Consider the following 15,846-nt stretch of genomic DNA (forward strand, 5'->3'; position numbering starts at 1 on the left):
CAGTGGCCTATTCCCTTTCCCCCTACCCTCATTTTAGTTCAGCTCATTTCTTCAGAGGGCTGTGCCCCCATAGTCTGCTCCCTACCCACAATGATCCGGTCCCCAAACTTTAACACCACTTTCCAGCTGAGTGGTCCACCATCGCCCCAACCAAACCCTTCCCGCTCCCCGCCTCACTGCAGGGCGGTCGACCCCCGGCGCTGTCTCCCCGCTGACCACCCGGCGTCTCGCCTGCCTCGCGCACCCAACCTGCGCATGCCCCGCCCCGCGGTCCCGCTGCAGCGCGCGCCCCTCTCCCCTGCACGTGCACAGTGGCCCCGCCCCCGCCGCCCGCTCCTCGCAGTCCTCCCGCGTCCCCGGTCGCCGGCCGTGTGCTCCGCGGGTCGCTGAGGAAACTTGGCGGCGGTTCCGCGACCAGGGCGGCGATGGCGGCGGCCGGCCGGGAGCAGGAGCGGGACCTGGCGCGCTTCGTCTACGTGACACGCTTCGGCTCGCACCGGTGCGGCGGCATCTTGGAGCTCGGCGGCCGCCGGGCTCAGGGCCTCGGGAGCACCGGGCGCGGGGCCGAATGCAGCCCCGAGGAGCCGCGGGCGGCGGCCCCGGCCCGCGTGGAGCTGGCCCCCGGCCCTCCGTCCCGGGCCTCCGTGGCCTCCCCACCGGCGCGGGCGTCGAGCGCGCGGAGCGGTCCCCGGCCTGCGGCGCGAGCAGGTGGTGCCTAGGGGGCGGTGGGCGGGCGGGAGCCTAGGTCTCGGGGCGGTGGGCGCCTCAGCCCTCGGCCTCCAGTCAGCGTCCTGTCAGCCTTTCCGCCCAGCTGCGGTAACCCCGCGCGGCCCGCGGCCTGGGGGCCCCTCGGGCCGTGGGCGGCCAGGCTCGGCCTCCTGTCAGTCCAGCCGCCTGCGCGGGGCCGAATCATGAGCCCCGCGGGTCCCTGGCTTCACGCGAGTCCCGGATAGGGGGCCGAAGGGCACGTGCCGGTCATGTAGTCAGACTGACAGGAGTGGTCACTGGATGGAGCCACTTGCGTCCCCCACAATGAGGGGGGCCAAGGCGTGCTTGTTGGTATTCCTAGGAGTGACTGAATTTTTATATTAGCTTAAGGAGAACTGACGTCTTTACCAGGTTGAGGCACTTCCTCTCTAAAAATAGGATGTCTTTCCATTTGTTCAGTCTGCTTTTGTGTCTCTTGGGAATGTTCTAGATTTGAAAATTTCCTATAGGTTTTGCGTGTATCTTTGCTAAATTGATTCCTAGGTGTTTGATTTTCTGTTGTAAATGGGGTTTCCTCCTCCATAATCCCCTCTATTTATTGTTAATATATAGGAAGTTTCTTGATCTTTATTTGAGAGAGAGAGAGAGAGAACGGGGAGAAGTTGAAGGAGAGGGAGAAGCAGACTCTGTGCTCAGCGTGGAGCCTGAGGTGGGGCTTGATCTCAGGACCCAGAGATCATGACCTGAGCTGAAATGAAGACTGAGAAGCTCAACCAACTGAGCCACCCAGGAGCCCCACTTCTTGATCTCTGAAAAAAAGAAAGGAAAAAAAATCAACTGTATTTAGGATTGATTTTATATACATTTTGAGGAGGTTTGATAAAGTTATATCTCTGGTAACACCCACCACAATTAAGATATAGAGCATTTCTGTCTTCTGGAGAAGTCTTTCTTCTTTTTTGAAGGCTTATCCCTCCACCTGTGCTTTTTAAAGAGTTTATGGAGATATTCACAGTTCATTCAACTCACCTATTAAACGTGTACAACTCAATGCTTTTCACAGAGTTGTTCGACCATCATCGCATTCAATTTTGGAACATTTCTAATGCCCCAAAAGAAAACCTGTACCTATTAGTACTGTACACTATACCCATTAACACTCACTATTCCCTCTTACTGCCCTCCCCTACCCCTAACCCCAGCTCTAAGCAAATGCTAAACTTTCCATCTTCATAGATTTGCTTATTCTGGATATCTCATATAAATTGTCTCATACAGTATGTGAGATTTCTTGATTATCTTCTTTCACTTAGCCTGTTGGTTTTTGTATGTTAACTTTCAATCCTAGCACTTCACTGCATTCTTTCATTATTAGAATAAGTTTTATTATTGATACTAATGATTGTCCAGGTATACTGTGATGTTATTTGTAAATAGAGATGATTTCATTTCTTTTTTTTTTTTTTTTACCCATTCCTATGCCTGCAGTAGATTTGTTTTGTCTTACTACATGCATTACTAATACCTCGAGTACAATGTTCAATAGTAGTGGAGACTGTGGGCATCCTTGCCTTATTCCTGACCTTAAGGGAAATGCCTCTAGTGTTCCTCATTAAATAAGGTGCTGGCTTTAGGACAAAGGCATATATATTAAAAATATTACAATGTATTCCTCAATTTTTATTTTCTTCATTTTTTTTTAATAGTAAATGAGTCTTGAATTTTGTCAAAGGCTTTCTCAGACCTATGGAGATAAACACATTTTTCTGTTAGATTTATTAGTATGGTATATAATATAAATGGATTTTCTAATATTGAACCAACCTTGCATTCCTGCAATAAATCCTACTTGGTTATGATGTGTTATTTTCTTAAAGTAGCTCGGACTCTGCTAGTAATTTCTTTAGAATTTTACATTGGTATTCATGAGAGATAGTGATCTGTAGTTTTTCTTTCTTTGTACTTCTTCATCTGGTTTAGGTATTAGAGTTATACTTACTTCAAACAAGGAATTACAAACATTTCCTTCTTTTTCAGTGCTCTGGAAAAATTTATAGAACAGTGGGACTACCTGGTAGAATTTTTCTGTGAAATCATCTGGGTTTAGTGCTTTTTGTGGAATAATTTCTTAACAACTTTTTCTATATCTTCTATGAAATTGCTCTTTTTAAGCTTTCTAATTCTGATGGGTCAATTTTGGTAATCTATATTTCCCTAGGGAATTCTCTATTTCATCTGCGTTTCTAAATCTATTTGCATAGAATTCTGCAAAGTAGTATCTTATAATTAAAAGAAAAAAAGTCTTGTGTTTCAGTGGTTATTTCCCAGTTGTCATTTTTTTCTGTATGTATGTGTAGTCCCCCTTCTTCTTGAACTTCTTGATCAAGTTAGCCAGTGTTTTGTTTGTTTTAATTAAAAAAAAAAACAAGATTTCAATTTATTAATGAGACATCTTGTTTTTCTAGTCTCTTCCACATTAAAAAATAAAGATAAATAATAAAGATGAAACTTTGTTATCTCCTTATATGTGCTTTCTTTTGACTTACTTTGTTCTTTTTATACTTTTTTTCAGTGGTACATTTCATTCATTTATTTTTATTCTTCCTTTTTATTGATGTGTTTACTGCAATGCATTTTTTTCTAACCACTACTTTAAATCCCATAGATTCTAATATGTAGTGTTTCCATTGTCACTATATTTTTAAATTCTGTAATTTCACTTTGTATTACCCTTCTCACTCTAGAGTTGCTTAATAGATTCAAGTTTTGTTTTGTTTTTTTAATTTCCAGGAATTTTCTGTTTTGTTTTTGTTAGTAAACTGTTTTATTGCATTATTTTTTTTAAGATTTTATTTACTTATTTGTCAGAGAGAGAGAGAGCAAGCAGGGGGAGCAGCAGATGGAGAAGCAGGCTCCCGCTGAGCAAGGAGCCCAATGTGGGACTCGATCCCAGGACCCTGAGATCATGACCTGAGCCAAAGGCATCCCTGTTTTATTGCATTATAATCTGAATGTTTGTAAGGTCTGCACTTTTATGGATGCTACTGATGTTTTCTTTGTGACCTAATTTGTGATCCTTCAATTTTGTTCTTTTTCTCCCCTGGAAGTAATGCAGTTGGAAAACTGTCCCTTTAAATCATGCTTGCCCCTTAGTAAACTGAGTCAATTCCATTAAATGACATATTTGGTACTTTATGTGGTGTCTGGCCCTTTAAATTGCCCATTGAAATCCCTTTTCTGTAGTTTTTGCTCTAATCTGTAGGGTTTTGTTTTACTATTTTCAGATTTAGGGTGGATTTAATCTTTCTGTTGGTTGCTCCAGCTCTCCTGCAGGCACTTTTTTTAGTGTCCATCTTCTCTTCCCTGCTGGCCACAAAGCCCTGCTTGGGGTGGGGCTGGAGCATATGGGATCAGAGCCCCGATATTTCTGTGACTGAATGATTTTTCTTATTTTACTTAAACAGTTATTTTGCAGTTTCAGTGTTCTCTGTCTTCAAGTAATGCTGAAGGTGTGGTTTTATGTAGAATTTTCAAAATGTGAAAGTGTTTGGCATGAAATTTTGGGAAGTCAACTACTCTACATTCCCCATTGTCTTCAGTGACTCAGAAAGTCCAAAACTGAAGGTTTTTGAATAAGAGAAGTGAGGGGCACCTGGGTGGCTCAGTTGGTTAATCAACCGACTCTTGGTTTCAGCTCAGGCCATGATCTCAGGGTTGTGGGATCGAGCCCCACATCGGGCTCCGTGTTCCGCACAGAGTCTGCATGTCCCTCTCCCTCTGCTTCTCCTCCTCTCTCTCTCTTTCAAATAAGTAAATTTAAAAAAGATAGAGAAGTGATAGGGTTAGATTTACTTAGGCCATGCTATATAAGGGAGATTGAATTGGAGGCAGGCAAGACTGAAGCCCAAGTTGAGGAATATATAAATATTTTGTTTGGTATCCTTCCAGACTAAATTTACTTTGATAATTTAGATGTATGAAATTGTACTTTGTGTGACTTGATTGACTGCTGAGAATGAGCTGTGGCGGGAAGCCTTCAGAGGTACCTAAGCAGGGTCATGATTTTGGACTCCAAGCCCCTCTCATGGCCTCATTGTTAAAAGGCGCTCACGTTTTTGTTTTGTTTTGTTTTGTTTTTTTCTGGCTCCTCTGCCAGGGATCAAAAAATCCAGGGGTAGTAGAAGACACTTTAGCTCTGGGTTTCCAGCTTCTTTGAATAGTTGAAACAGGATAAAAGGTTTATTCTAGGAAGAGAAGAGAGTATGGTGATGGTGGTAGTAGTTGTGGTAGTGAGGAGCTCTACAGCTTAGGTGAGATGCCAGGAAAAAATATAGTGGATTCGAACGAGAGCCTGTATTGCTTTAGTGCCACAAATCAAAGGACAAGTAATAGTCCATCAGCAAGATAGTGGATTAAAAGTGAAGAACACTGAAAGTGGATGAAGAAGCTCCCAGAGGGGAGGGGGACAGAATGGAAGGGATGCATGAATTTGTGCTAGAGATCCCCACCTATGTGGGTTAGGAGTAACTGGGTAGCTGAGATTATGAAACCAGTGTTATGCTGTTGTAACTTAGCGCCGTGCAGACCTAGGTTGGCTTTCCTCTGGTTGACTTCTCTGCTGGGGTGGGAAAAGACAATAATGCAATTTGCCCTGAAGTTTGGTTTTGAAATTTTGGGATTTTTGCTGCTCCTTTGTGGTAGGGATGACATGGTCACATCTGGAGGAAGGAGAACTAGGGCGAAGCTGGGCTGGGAGAGACTGGAGGCCAGAGTCCTGTTAGAGGGCAGTCATAGTAGTCCAGTGCAAAGATAAAAGGTCTGACCTAACATACCAGCAATACAGAAAGCAGAGGATCAATGACTGAATAAAAGATGGAGAAGGAAGGGTTGATGCCAAATCTGAAGTTTCTGTGCTAGGCAGCTGGGCAGATGATGGAGCCATTAACTTCAGAGCCCCCTTGCTGTGCTTGTGAGACCAGGAATAGAGTTATATATTTATATTTAAACCAAGCCAGAAAGTGCTTACGTTTTACTCAGCTTGGGGTGTATTTAATATTAATATTACAGGGAAGTTTATTAAATACTTACACTTGCCACTCTATGGGGAAGTAGGTAAATTATTTATCCATTCAACAACATTGAATGTCTTCCACACTGTGGGCACTAGATTAGGTGCTACTGACATAGAAGAATCAGAATATTCTGCTGTCAAGGAACTTCTAAATGAATAATATGAATACAAGCTAGTCGACTTGAATGCTCTAAGAAAGACACCTGAGAAAGGCTTTGATAGTTTAGAGAAAGAAGAGGCATAAAGGTAGGAAATCAAGGGACATGGATAGAGAAATTGCTAGTGGAAGGCAGAGATTATCAAGAGCATTGGCTTTGAAGTCAGAAAGACATAATCTTGGCTCTGTCATTTATTAGTAGTGTAATATTGGCCAAGTTAACTACTCTGATTCTCCGTTTCCTTATATGTAAAATGGGGATAATAGCTCTTTCCACAACAAGTTACTACAAAGACTAAGAGAAGTACGGAATGCATGCAGAGTGTCCAGCACAGTGTTTGATATAGAATAAATGAACAGAGATGGCTTGGAGGAAAGGGGGGATTATCCCAGTGAGTGGTATATAGTGGGCCTGACTAAATATTTGTTGAATGAATGAAAAGTAAGTTTTGGACAATATTGCAGAATGCCTTGGAGACAGTCATTTCATAGTCACTGAAGATTTTTGAATGGTGGAGTGAAACAATCAGAGACAGGTACACTTCTGGAAGATGTACTTTGTAAGCTGTTTCTGTAAAACGTAGTGGAGTTTAGAAATCCAGGGGCAGGCAAATCAGGAAACTCTTCTAACATTTCAAGCAAGACTAATAAATCAATTCTCACAGAACTTGGGAGATATATTCATAATTTATATACAACAGAGGATGACAAGTGCTTTTGTGGAAGTACAAATAAATGCTTTGGAAGTGGTGAATAATTTGGGAATGAGGGAACCAGGGAAGGCTTCATGGTGGTGGAACTCCATGAGAGTCACACATGTTGCTGAGCTAGGAGGGAATTACAGGTGGGAAAAATTGTGTGAGCATAGCCTTGGGTATGGATCTGTGATGGAGAGTGATTAGGGAAGAACTAGGAGTATATTTTGAGTGTGTAGAAACAGTGTGTAGAAAGAAGGCTAGAGAGGGGCGCCTGGGTGGCTCAGTTGGTTAAGCAACTGCCTTCGGCTCAGGTCATGATCCTGGAGTCCCTGGATCGAGTCGCACATAGGGCTCCCTGCTCGGCGGGGAGCCTGCTTCTCCCTCTGACCCTCCCCCCTCTCATGAGCTCTCTCTCTCTCTCATTCTGTCTCAAATAAATAAATAAAATCTTTAAAAAAAAAAAAAAGAAAGAAGGCTAGAGAAAGATTGAAAACATTAAGTTGGGACAAAGTCTCTGGTATACACTGGAGCTACCCTTAGTGAAGTACGCAAAACAAATAGAAGAAATGATTTTGTCTTTTTCTTTCTCACATCCTCTATACTCCTTGACATATTTTAGATCCCCAATAATTATAGGTAGACATGATAGCTCCTATCCTGGCCTCAAGGAGTAATGTCTGGGTTAGGTAAGACTTACAAATGGAAAACATTTGAGAATGATGCAAGTATAGTATTCCAAAGGCATAGGCATTTAGAGGAAAAGGTACATATGGGTATGTGAAGAGCAGAGATTCTTAGACTTGAGTTATTTTCCTACGCTGTATCTGCATATCATCTGTACTATCATTTACTTAATATATTTATTTACATATGTGCATTTTTTTCCTCTCAACTAAATTTCTTTTTAGAACACTTTACATCAGTATCTCAGTGGCAAACCTGTACCATTTGCCACGAATAGAAATTAATTTAAAATGATGTAATAAAGGCAAAGCAGTATTATTAAATTCTAGCCAAATAGCTTGTCTAACGAAGGTTGTCTGTAGTCATAAAGAGAGAGAAGCAAATCTCAGAGAAGTCTTAATAACATACTAGTTTCAAACTTATACTTTCTCCCTGATGTCATCAGATTGAAAAATAATGGGAAAGAGAATGAGTTTCTCACTGTGTGATTTAAGGTTCTTTAGTGCTAGGTCTGTGCCCCACCCAGAATCAGTGGTATGCTTCTCACAAATTGGGAAATGCCATTTTAGAACATACTCTAATTCACTAGCAAATGGAATACTTACTGCATATCTAGTGTGTATGGTATTAGATACTGGATCTCTATTAAAGAATAAAACACACTCCCCAAGTAAACAACATGATAAATCTCATGATAACTGAGCATAGGGTGCTTTGTGAAATCAGAGAAGGTTCCTGGAAAGCTAAATATTGAATGGGGGGAAGAAAGCCAGGTATAGAGTGGTAGCGGTAGGGCAGGGATAAGGTGGGTAAGTGTTCGGGTGGGCGGATTACAGACGAATATAAAGGCTTTTAGGGAACACGTGCTCAGTGTTTTCTGATTTTGCCCTTGGACACACAAGCCCTTGGGTTTTCTTCTAACAGTTAATATTTGGGAAGGCAGCATGGTTTGGTGAGTAGAGGGAGGAGGCTTACTCACTCTGACAAAGCTTTATTAGTACCTACTATGTGTCTCATAGTGTGGGTAGAAAGATAACTAAGACACACATAGCTATTGCCCTCAGGGAGGTCACAGCCTAGTGGAGGAAACACATTATAAATATGTGATATAAAAGTGTGCTAAGTGATGTGACTTCAGTGTTCCTGGAGCTAGTGCTGTGCAGGGGACTGTAGAGGGGAGGTGATGGGGTGAGCTGAGTCTTGAAGAGCAAGTAAAAATTTGCCTGGCAGGTGTGTGTTTGTGTGTGTGTACACACATGCATGTACACAGAGTGTTTTAGCCATATAGAACAGCATGTGCAAAGGCTGGGAAGGGTAAGAACAAGGCATTTGAGGAACCACAGGTATTTGGGAGAGTTGAAATCATAATGTGTGTCTGGAGTTGAATGGAGAAGAAAAGAGACTATAGAGATGCATTGGGTCAAGATATGGCTTCTGGTATTTGTTTGGTGTTGCTGACTTTGGGGACTCACCTTTCAAATCAGTAAAGAAAGGAGATTTCCTAGGCATTTCCAAGGTAGTTTCTTGGTTTTCTCCCCCAGCATAGTATTAGCTAATTGGTAAACTGGTATTATCTAGTGAACAGAAATATACCAACAAGTGTAAAAATCCCCAAAGACAACTCAAGAGACATTTATTATTGTGTCTATTATCAGGATAGTGAATCATTTAAAATATGTGCTGGCCTTGATCTTTTACCTTTTCACTCTCTCTCTTTTTTAAAATTAGGTTTAACCCAGAAGAATTTAGCTAAAAAGTTTGATTTCCCCATCCCTTTGAATGAAGCTTCCAAAATAATGAAGAAAAAGAAAAAGGTATATTATAAAGGAGAATGAGCAATATTTGAATTTTAGATTAACCTCTCTAAATACAAATGTGTGAAGATACGCAACAGTAAAAGTAGTTCCATCTTTTGAAAGTTTAATTTACTGAAATGAGAAAATAGAATTAATTTAGCAGAAATGGAACTGGGTTTGGAAATATTTATTAACTGTAGAGAACAGTCCTTCCAGTGTTTGAAGATATAAACACATTTTAATCAAAATGTAATGGGAGATTTTTCAAAGCATGAAAATATATGTTTCACAGAATATAGCAAACTTTGATAGATAGTGTAATATAAAGAGAAAATTATGGACTTAACAGAAAAGAATAACGTATCTATACTGGTGTCATATTGCTCTTTTAAAGAGAAAGGATATACATTTAGTTGGTAGAAGGAAAGCTAACAAGGATGAACCTTTACTGCTGAACCATTTTCACCTCTAGTTGTCCAAATGTCACGGTAACTTGAGTGTTTTAAACATATTCAAGATCACTAGCTCTACAAATCTTTGTTTTCCACCATATATTTTACACTTTGGTTTAAAGAAACTGTTAGTTGATAATGACACATAAAATTGTATTGTTTCTAAGCTTTGAGTTTATATGAGTTACAACCCATGCATAGTATAAAATAGCATTCAAGGTGATTCATCCTAAATGTATTTTGAGTGTGCATCTAATCTTCCCACTATACTAAGAACTGTTTCTTCCAAGAACCAATTCCCCTTGGGTGAGGAGAAGAGAGCAATAGCCAATGTTTACTTATAACTACTATATGTCACTTACTGGGGTATGTGCTTTACATATATTTCATATATTTACATATGTTTTTCATTAATTCTAATAATCCAATATATGAAGTTATTACTAGCTGAGATGTAAAACACTTGCCCAACGTCAAGCAACTGTTAAGTGGCAAAGCCAGAATCCGAGCCTAGATCTCTTTGCTTCCATAGTTCTCATTCTTTCTATTCTAGTATATTCATGCTGTCTGGTAATTTTTGCTTTGGTATGTCCTAGGAGAAATGTTTAATTCTTAACTAGAATAAAATACATTAAAAAATCTCTAGAAATTCACTATTTTTATAACTGTTGAAAACAAAATTGAATGTATTGGAACAACTTGGGTAGGACTTTATAGACATTGCCTTCATCCAGGAGAGTTAACATAAATACTACAGAGAGGAAATGTTAGGAAGTTAGCAGAAGAGATCACTGATTATGGGAAAACAAATTTCAGGTCTCTAAGTGCTATTATTGTTTTATAGTGATATCAGTTGACATGCAGCATGGTTGAGTCACTGCCAGTTGCCTCTGTCAAAATGTATTCCTGCTTCTCTGCTCAGTGTTCCTTAACTGTGCTTATATTTTTAAGGTTTCAGTATGGAATAGAGTGTACAAAGTCATTTCTAGAATGCTTGAAGAAAATGAAAAATATAGATTCAGGCTAAAATACCAACAACTATCTTGTGAAAGTAAGTTAACACAATTTTTGCTTGTATTAAAGAAGACTGGCTTCCCTAACCGTTTAGTCACCCTTGGGTCACACTAGTCTAGTACTTTTCCTAATTGTCACATTCAATGTACAGAACTATAGAAATGCAGCCACCATTTTATCACTGTTCATCATAATTAAAAGTACAAAACATTTTAAAGCACTGAGTTATAGACTAGACCACAGGTGTAAGTGTGAGTGGAGGAGCATAGAAGGTAAATCTTGACTAAATTTACTGAGCAAAAGGAACACACTTGTCTGTTAAATCTGAATTTTAATGCCAGCTTTGTAATACAGATTACAAAACTCATCCATATTGATGAAGAAAAACATTTTAACTGCAATATAAAATAATACATTCTGTGTCACTTCATATAGTCACTTCCTTCCATGGATGCTGCAGTCTAATTTAATGTATTTAACAAAACTGCCCTTGAATTATGGCCTTGATGTCATTAATTCATTCCTGTAAAACAACTCATAAATTAAACCATGTTCTAAAGCTGCATCAATATTGAATTGATATTGTGGGAGAGCAAAATTAGATGTAATCTAGTATACTTATTAAAGTAATAGGAAGTTCTGGATTCTCAAACAATTAAGTTGGATAAAATTTATGTAACTAATAATGCCACATGAATTGGTAGATCATAATAGTTATTCCCTTTCCTTCACATACTTGTCCTAATACTCATGTTACCATGCTGAACACTTCTGTAGGTCTTAGTACAGCCACTTGATGACAGCTTCTATTTTGACAGTCAGTAAATCTGCAGAATTGAGTTTTGTGAAGAATATTTTTTCTTTTTTTTAAAAAAAATTATTAATTTGACAGAGAGAGACACAGCGAGAGAGGGAACACAAGTAGGGGGAGTGGGAGAGGGAGAAGCAGGCTTCCCGCTGAGCAGGGAGCCCAATGCGGGCTCGATCCCAGGACCCTGGGACCATGACCTGAGCCGAAGGCAGACGCTTAATGACTGAGCCACCCAGGCGCCCCAGAATATTTTCATAAGATGATAATTAGAATAGAATGCCATTTTGTAAGCAGTGTTACACTGGAAGCTCATTACTGTTTGTGTAATATTGCATTAATAATAGCATAAATTGTTTGCAATAATGACAGATAAACCAATGTTCAGAATAGCGATACTCTTTATTCAATTAAGAAAGAGAATAAGGCAGAAGTGGGGATTAGGAGAAAAAAAGAAGTCCGTGGTTTTTTAGGTGAAAAGGATGTTTGAATAGGCAGAGCAATGCACACAAACCCTGGACATTGTTCTAGGTGTTAATCCAGATCCAGTTACTTTAATAAACAGATTACATCTAATTTTGCTCTGACCATAACCTTGAACTTGTCAATTCTCTTGTGACGTTTATTACTAACGTCAAGTAATCTTGTAAGGCTTATTTGGCAACTTAAAATAATATTCTGTGTTTTCCAGAAATAGCCTGTTATAAACAAGTACTTTGTAATTTATTATTTTGCATTACAATTTTAAAACAGATTACAAAACTAATAATAATGTTTTAGAAATGTATTATAATTCTTATTTCTTACTATGTATTTATTAATGGGAAAACCAGTGCTAGAGGCCAACTTGAATTTTCTGTATATTTTATGTTGTTCCTAGACTCAAATTACACAAGGTGAATCTTCTTATCATCTTCTGGTAAGAATCCATTTATATAACAATTGTAAAATATAGGCTTTATTTCCTTCCCTTTTACATCTTACCTTCTCCAACCTTTAGTGTATGCCTGTTGCTAATTCCAGCCCGTTTCCTTCCTGAAACCCAGTGCTTGGCACATAGTAAGCCCTCATTAAATATTTGTTGAAATTTAATAAACGTCATTTGGGCCCCATATTCACAGTGCTATTGAAATTACTCTTTCCATGGTCCATGGTTTCTGTGGGTTTGTTTGTTTCTTTGTTTATATCTTCTAGGTCCCTTTTCTCTTTGAACTTGTCACATTTAATATTATCTTACTACTACTTTCAATTTTTCTTCTTTCTTAGTGTCCTGGAGGTTATGACATGGTTCTCTTTCTGCCTTCCTGACCATATTTTCTGGATATTTTTTATTTGTCCCTTTTGCTACCACTTAATAACAAATGCTGCCCTGGGAATAATTGTTGGTTCTGCTCTCTCTTTACATATTTATTCTGAGATAACATATCCATTTAAAAAATTTATTTATTTATTTATTTGACAGAAAGAAAGAGAGAGAGAGAGAGCACAGGCAGGGGGAGCGACAGGCAGAGGGAGAGGGAGAAGCAGGCTCCCTGCTGAGCAGAGAGCCTGAAGTGGGGCTTGATCCCAGGACCCCGGGTCATGACCTGAGCTGAAGGCTGATGCTTAACCGACTGAGCCACCCAGGCGCCCCAACATACCCATTTTTATAGCTTCAATTACTGTGTGTATGACCCTTAAATGACCCTTAAATCTTCCTTCTATCTTTGACCTCTGAATTTCTTTAGGCGATTCTACAGTTATTTTGAAATATTACATGTTTTCAATCAAGTGAATCATCTTTTCTCCTTTCATTTCAGTTGTGCCTTGGTTTGCTAATGATCTGGGTTCATTGAATTTCTAGCGAGAGATTACATCCAGTTTGGTGGGGTTTGGAAAGTACTAGAAAAGTAAGCTGGGTGTTGGGAAAGAGAAATCAGACTTTTGTACATGGGGATGTGGGGGGAGGGGAGTATATTTTAGACATGGACATGAGCAAGTTCTGTGGAGTCCAAGAAAATGTTCAGGAATGAACAGTTTGATCAAACCTTGTTTACGGTAGTCATTGTGAAGAAAGGTATAAAAATATACTGAGACTGTATTTCAAAGGGTCTCATGTGAGTAATATTTGTATTCCATTAAGTAGGCAATAAACATCTTCTTAACCCTTTATTCTAAATGATTTCAAATGTACAGAAAAGTTGCAAGAATAATACAAAGAACTCCAGCACACCCTTTACCTAGTTCCACTGATTTTTAACATCTTGTCACATTTGCTTTCTCATTCTTAGACACTTTCTTTCTCTGTGTGTGTATGTGTGTGTATAAAATATTACGCCTTAAGGGGTGCCTGGGTAGCTTAGTCAGTTAAGCATCTGACTCTTAATTTTGGCTCAGGTCATGGTCTCAGGGTGGCGAGATCCAGCCCTGTGTCGGGCTGCATGCTGAATGTGGAGTCTGCTTGAGATTCTCTCTCTCCCTCTCCCTCTGCCCCTCTCCCTAAGCTCTCTGTTTCTCTAAAAATATATATATTATATATTTATATATACTATATAAATATTATCCCTTAATACTTTAGTGTATATATCCTAAGGACAAAGATATCTTTTTTTCTTTAAAGATTTTATTTATTTGACAGAGAAAGACACAGTAAGAGAGGGAACACAAGCAGGGGGAGTGGGAGAGGAAGAAGCAGGCTTCCCGCGGAGCAGGGAGCCCGATGTGGGGCTCGATTCCAGGACCCTGGGATCATGACCTGAGCCAAAGGCAGACACTTAACAACTGAACCACCCAGGCACCCCAAAGATATCTTTTATATAACCACACAACAATGATCAAATTTAGGGAATTTATTTTTCCTTTTGTAATTAATAAGTATTTTATGGAAACATAATAAAAGACTATGCAAATACCTTGTACATCATCAGTATAGAACATTTTAAAGCAGTGGATTGATCAGATCTGCATTTTAGAAAGAATCTGATGTTATTTTGTGGAAAGGTTTGGAATGGAGGCAAGACAGGAAGTGAAAAAACTGGGGATTCTGACAGGGTCCAAGTGAAAGTGAAATGCACTTAAATGGGAGTAGCAGAGTGGTGGAGAGGAGACAAAGGACTTGCTGTAGGGGATAAGAGAGATGATCCTAAGTTCTGCAAATGAGTAGTTAAGAAAGAAGGAAGTCAAAAGAAGAACTGGTTTTGTGAAGCTACTGAATTTTATTTTGGTGTGTTGAATTTTACCTGTAATGACGTATTCAGGTGAAAATTCCAAGGGCGCAGCTGGAAGTGTCCTATTGGAGCTAGTGTACAATCTATGCTGCATGAAGGTCATAAGTAGTTGTGGCAGTAGATGTGCATGAAAACCTCAATGTGAGGATGGAGGGGGAGGAGAGGACTGAGAACACAATGTTGGTGGTGTCTAGGATGAAGAGGAATCTTAGTTTCAAAGAGTGATTCTAGGAGCTTAATCAGAAGTCATGAGAGGGGTGGAGTGGGGTACAAATGAAGCTTACAGGAGATTAGGGGCTTGGCAGTTCAAAGGGTTGCAATGGTCTTGTTCAGTGACAGTGTAGGGGTACAAAACTTAGGAGTATAGAAATACATCAGCTAGGAACAATTTGAGAGTTTCCGCACCTAGAAGTAAAGCAGAAGTGCCAAGTGATGACATTGTTGAAAGTGATACTGCTGCTTGTGAGGGGCTTGAAGTGGCCTGGAGATAAAAGACTATGATAATAGTGTTTTTGTGACACAGTTTCTGTAACTGGAGCAGTTGAAGTCATCAAGATTATTGGCAGGAGCTGGAGTGGAGAAGAAAAATGAATTACATGTTGAGTGTGTTAGAAGCTTTTTATGGTCAACTAGAGAAAGTAAAAGTTATCAAAACAGTAAATACAGGGAGTGGCTAACTGTTGCTTAGCAGTCTTAGAAATGTTAAAATATTTTAGTGACTATTGACCATGACATTTTATCTTAACAAGATTCAATTTTGTCATCTTTTATTTAGGATTAACCTATCTTTGGATCTGTTTACCAAAGAAGACTCTGAAGAGTTTAAAGATGGAACTTTAAATTGAATCATAATTATATGTTAATTTTGGTGTGTTTTGTTGGAAGTGGGACTTTCATAGTTGAATAGAAAAACTACCTTCATTATAAATTCATAATTGAATAGAAAACTACCTTCATAATAAATAAATTATGTATTTCCTTGCAAGTTAATACAGATTTTTGTTAAATATTATCATATGCACACAAGTGTTATGCAAGTCTTATTCAAATGTGAATTAATACTTATTCCATATCTTTTTAAATTAATTTTATACATAAAATTTAAAGTTTATGGTAAAATTTAAATTTAAATAGTAATATAATTGCAGGCATTTACAATTGCCAACTTTTCCCTTTTATTAATGAGTCTGCAACCACCACTTTATTCATCCTTCATTTAGATGTAAATGATTTAAATTAAACTCAGATTCCA

At 39.3% G+C, this 15,846-nt stretch overlaps 1 protein-coding gene across 1 annotated transcript; it reads left to right on the top strand.

Moving 5' to 3' along the window:
• Positions 1-425: 425 nt before the first annotated feature.
• On the top strand, positions 426-15,626 carry C7H5orf47 (chromosome 7 C5orf47 homolog). The gene is made up of 5 exons (XM_031035623.2): positions 426-708; positions 9,047-9,132; positions 10,518-10,617; positions 12,269-12,307; positions 15,370-15,626. The coding sequence occupies exons 1-4, from the start codon at positions 426-428 to the stop codon at positions 12,286-12,288; spliced, it is 489 nt and encodes a 162-aa protein (XP_030891483.2). The 3' UTR covers positions 12,289-12,307; positions 15,370-15,626.
• The last annotated feature ends 220 nt before the right edge of the window (positions 15,627-15,846 follow it).

Source organism: Leptonychotes weddellii, chromosome 7 (assembly GCF_054177405.1).
Source record: "Leptonychotes weddellii isolate Sample4059 chromosome 7, ASM5417740v2, whole genome shotgun sequence".
Classification (NCBI taxonomy): Eukaryota; Metazoa; Chordata; class Mammalia; order Carnivora; family Phocidae; genus Leptonychotes; species Leptonychotes weddellii.

Coding starts and splice junctions, on each gene's coding strand:
- C7H5orf47 (XM_031035623.2), top strand. CDS start 426: ATGGCGGCGGCCGGCCGGGAGCAGGAGCGGGACCTGGCGCGCTTCGTC. Junction 709..9,046: donor CCGGCCTGCGGCGCGAGCAG/GTGGTGCCTAGG, acceptor TTTTAAAATTAG/GTTTAACCCAGAAGAATTTA. Junction 10,618..12,268: donor CCAACAACTATCTTGTGAAA/GTAAGTTAACAC, acceptor TGTTGTTCCTAG/ACTCAAATTACACAAGGTGA.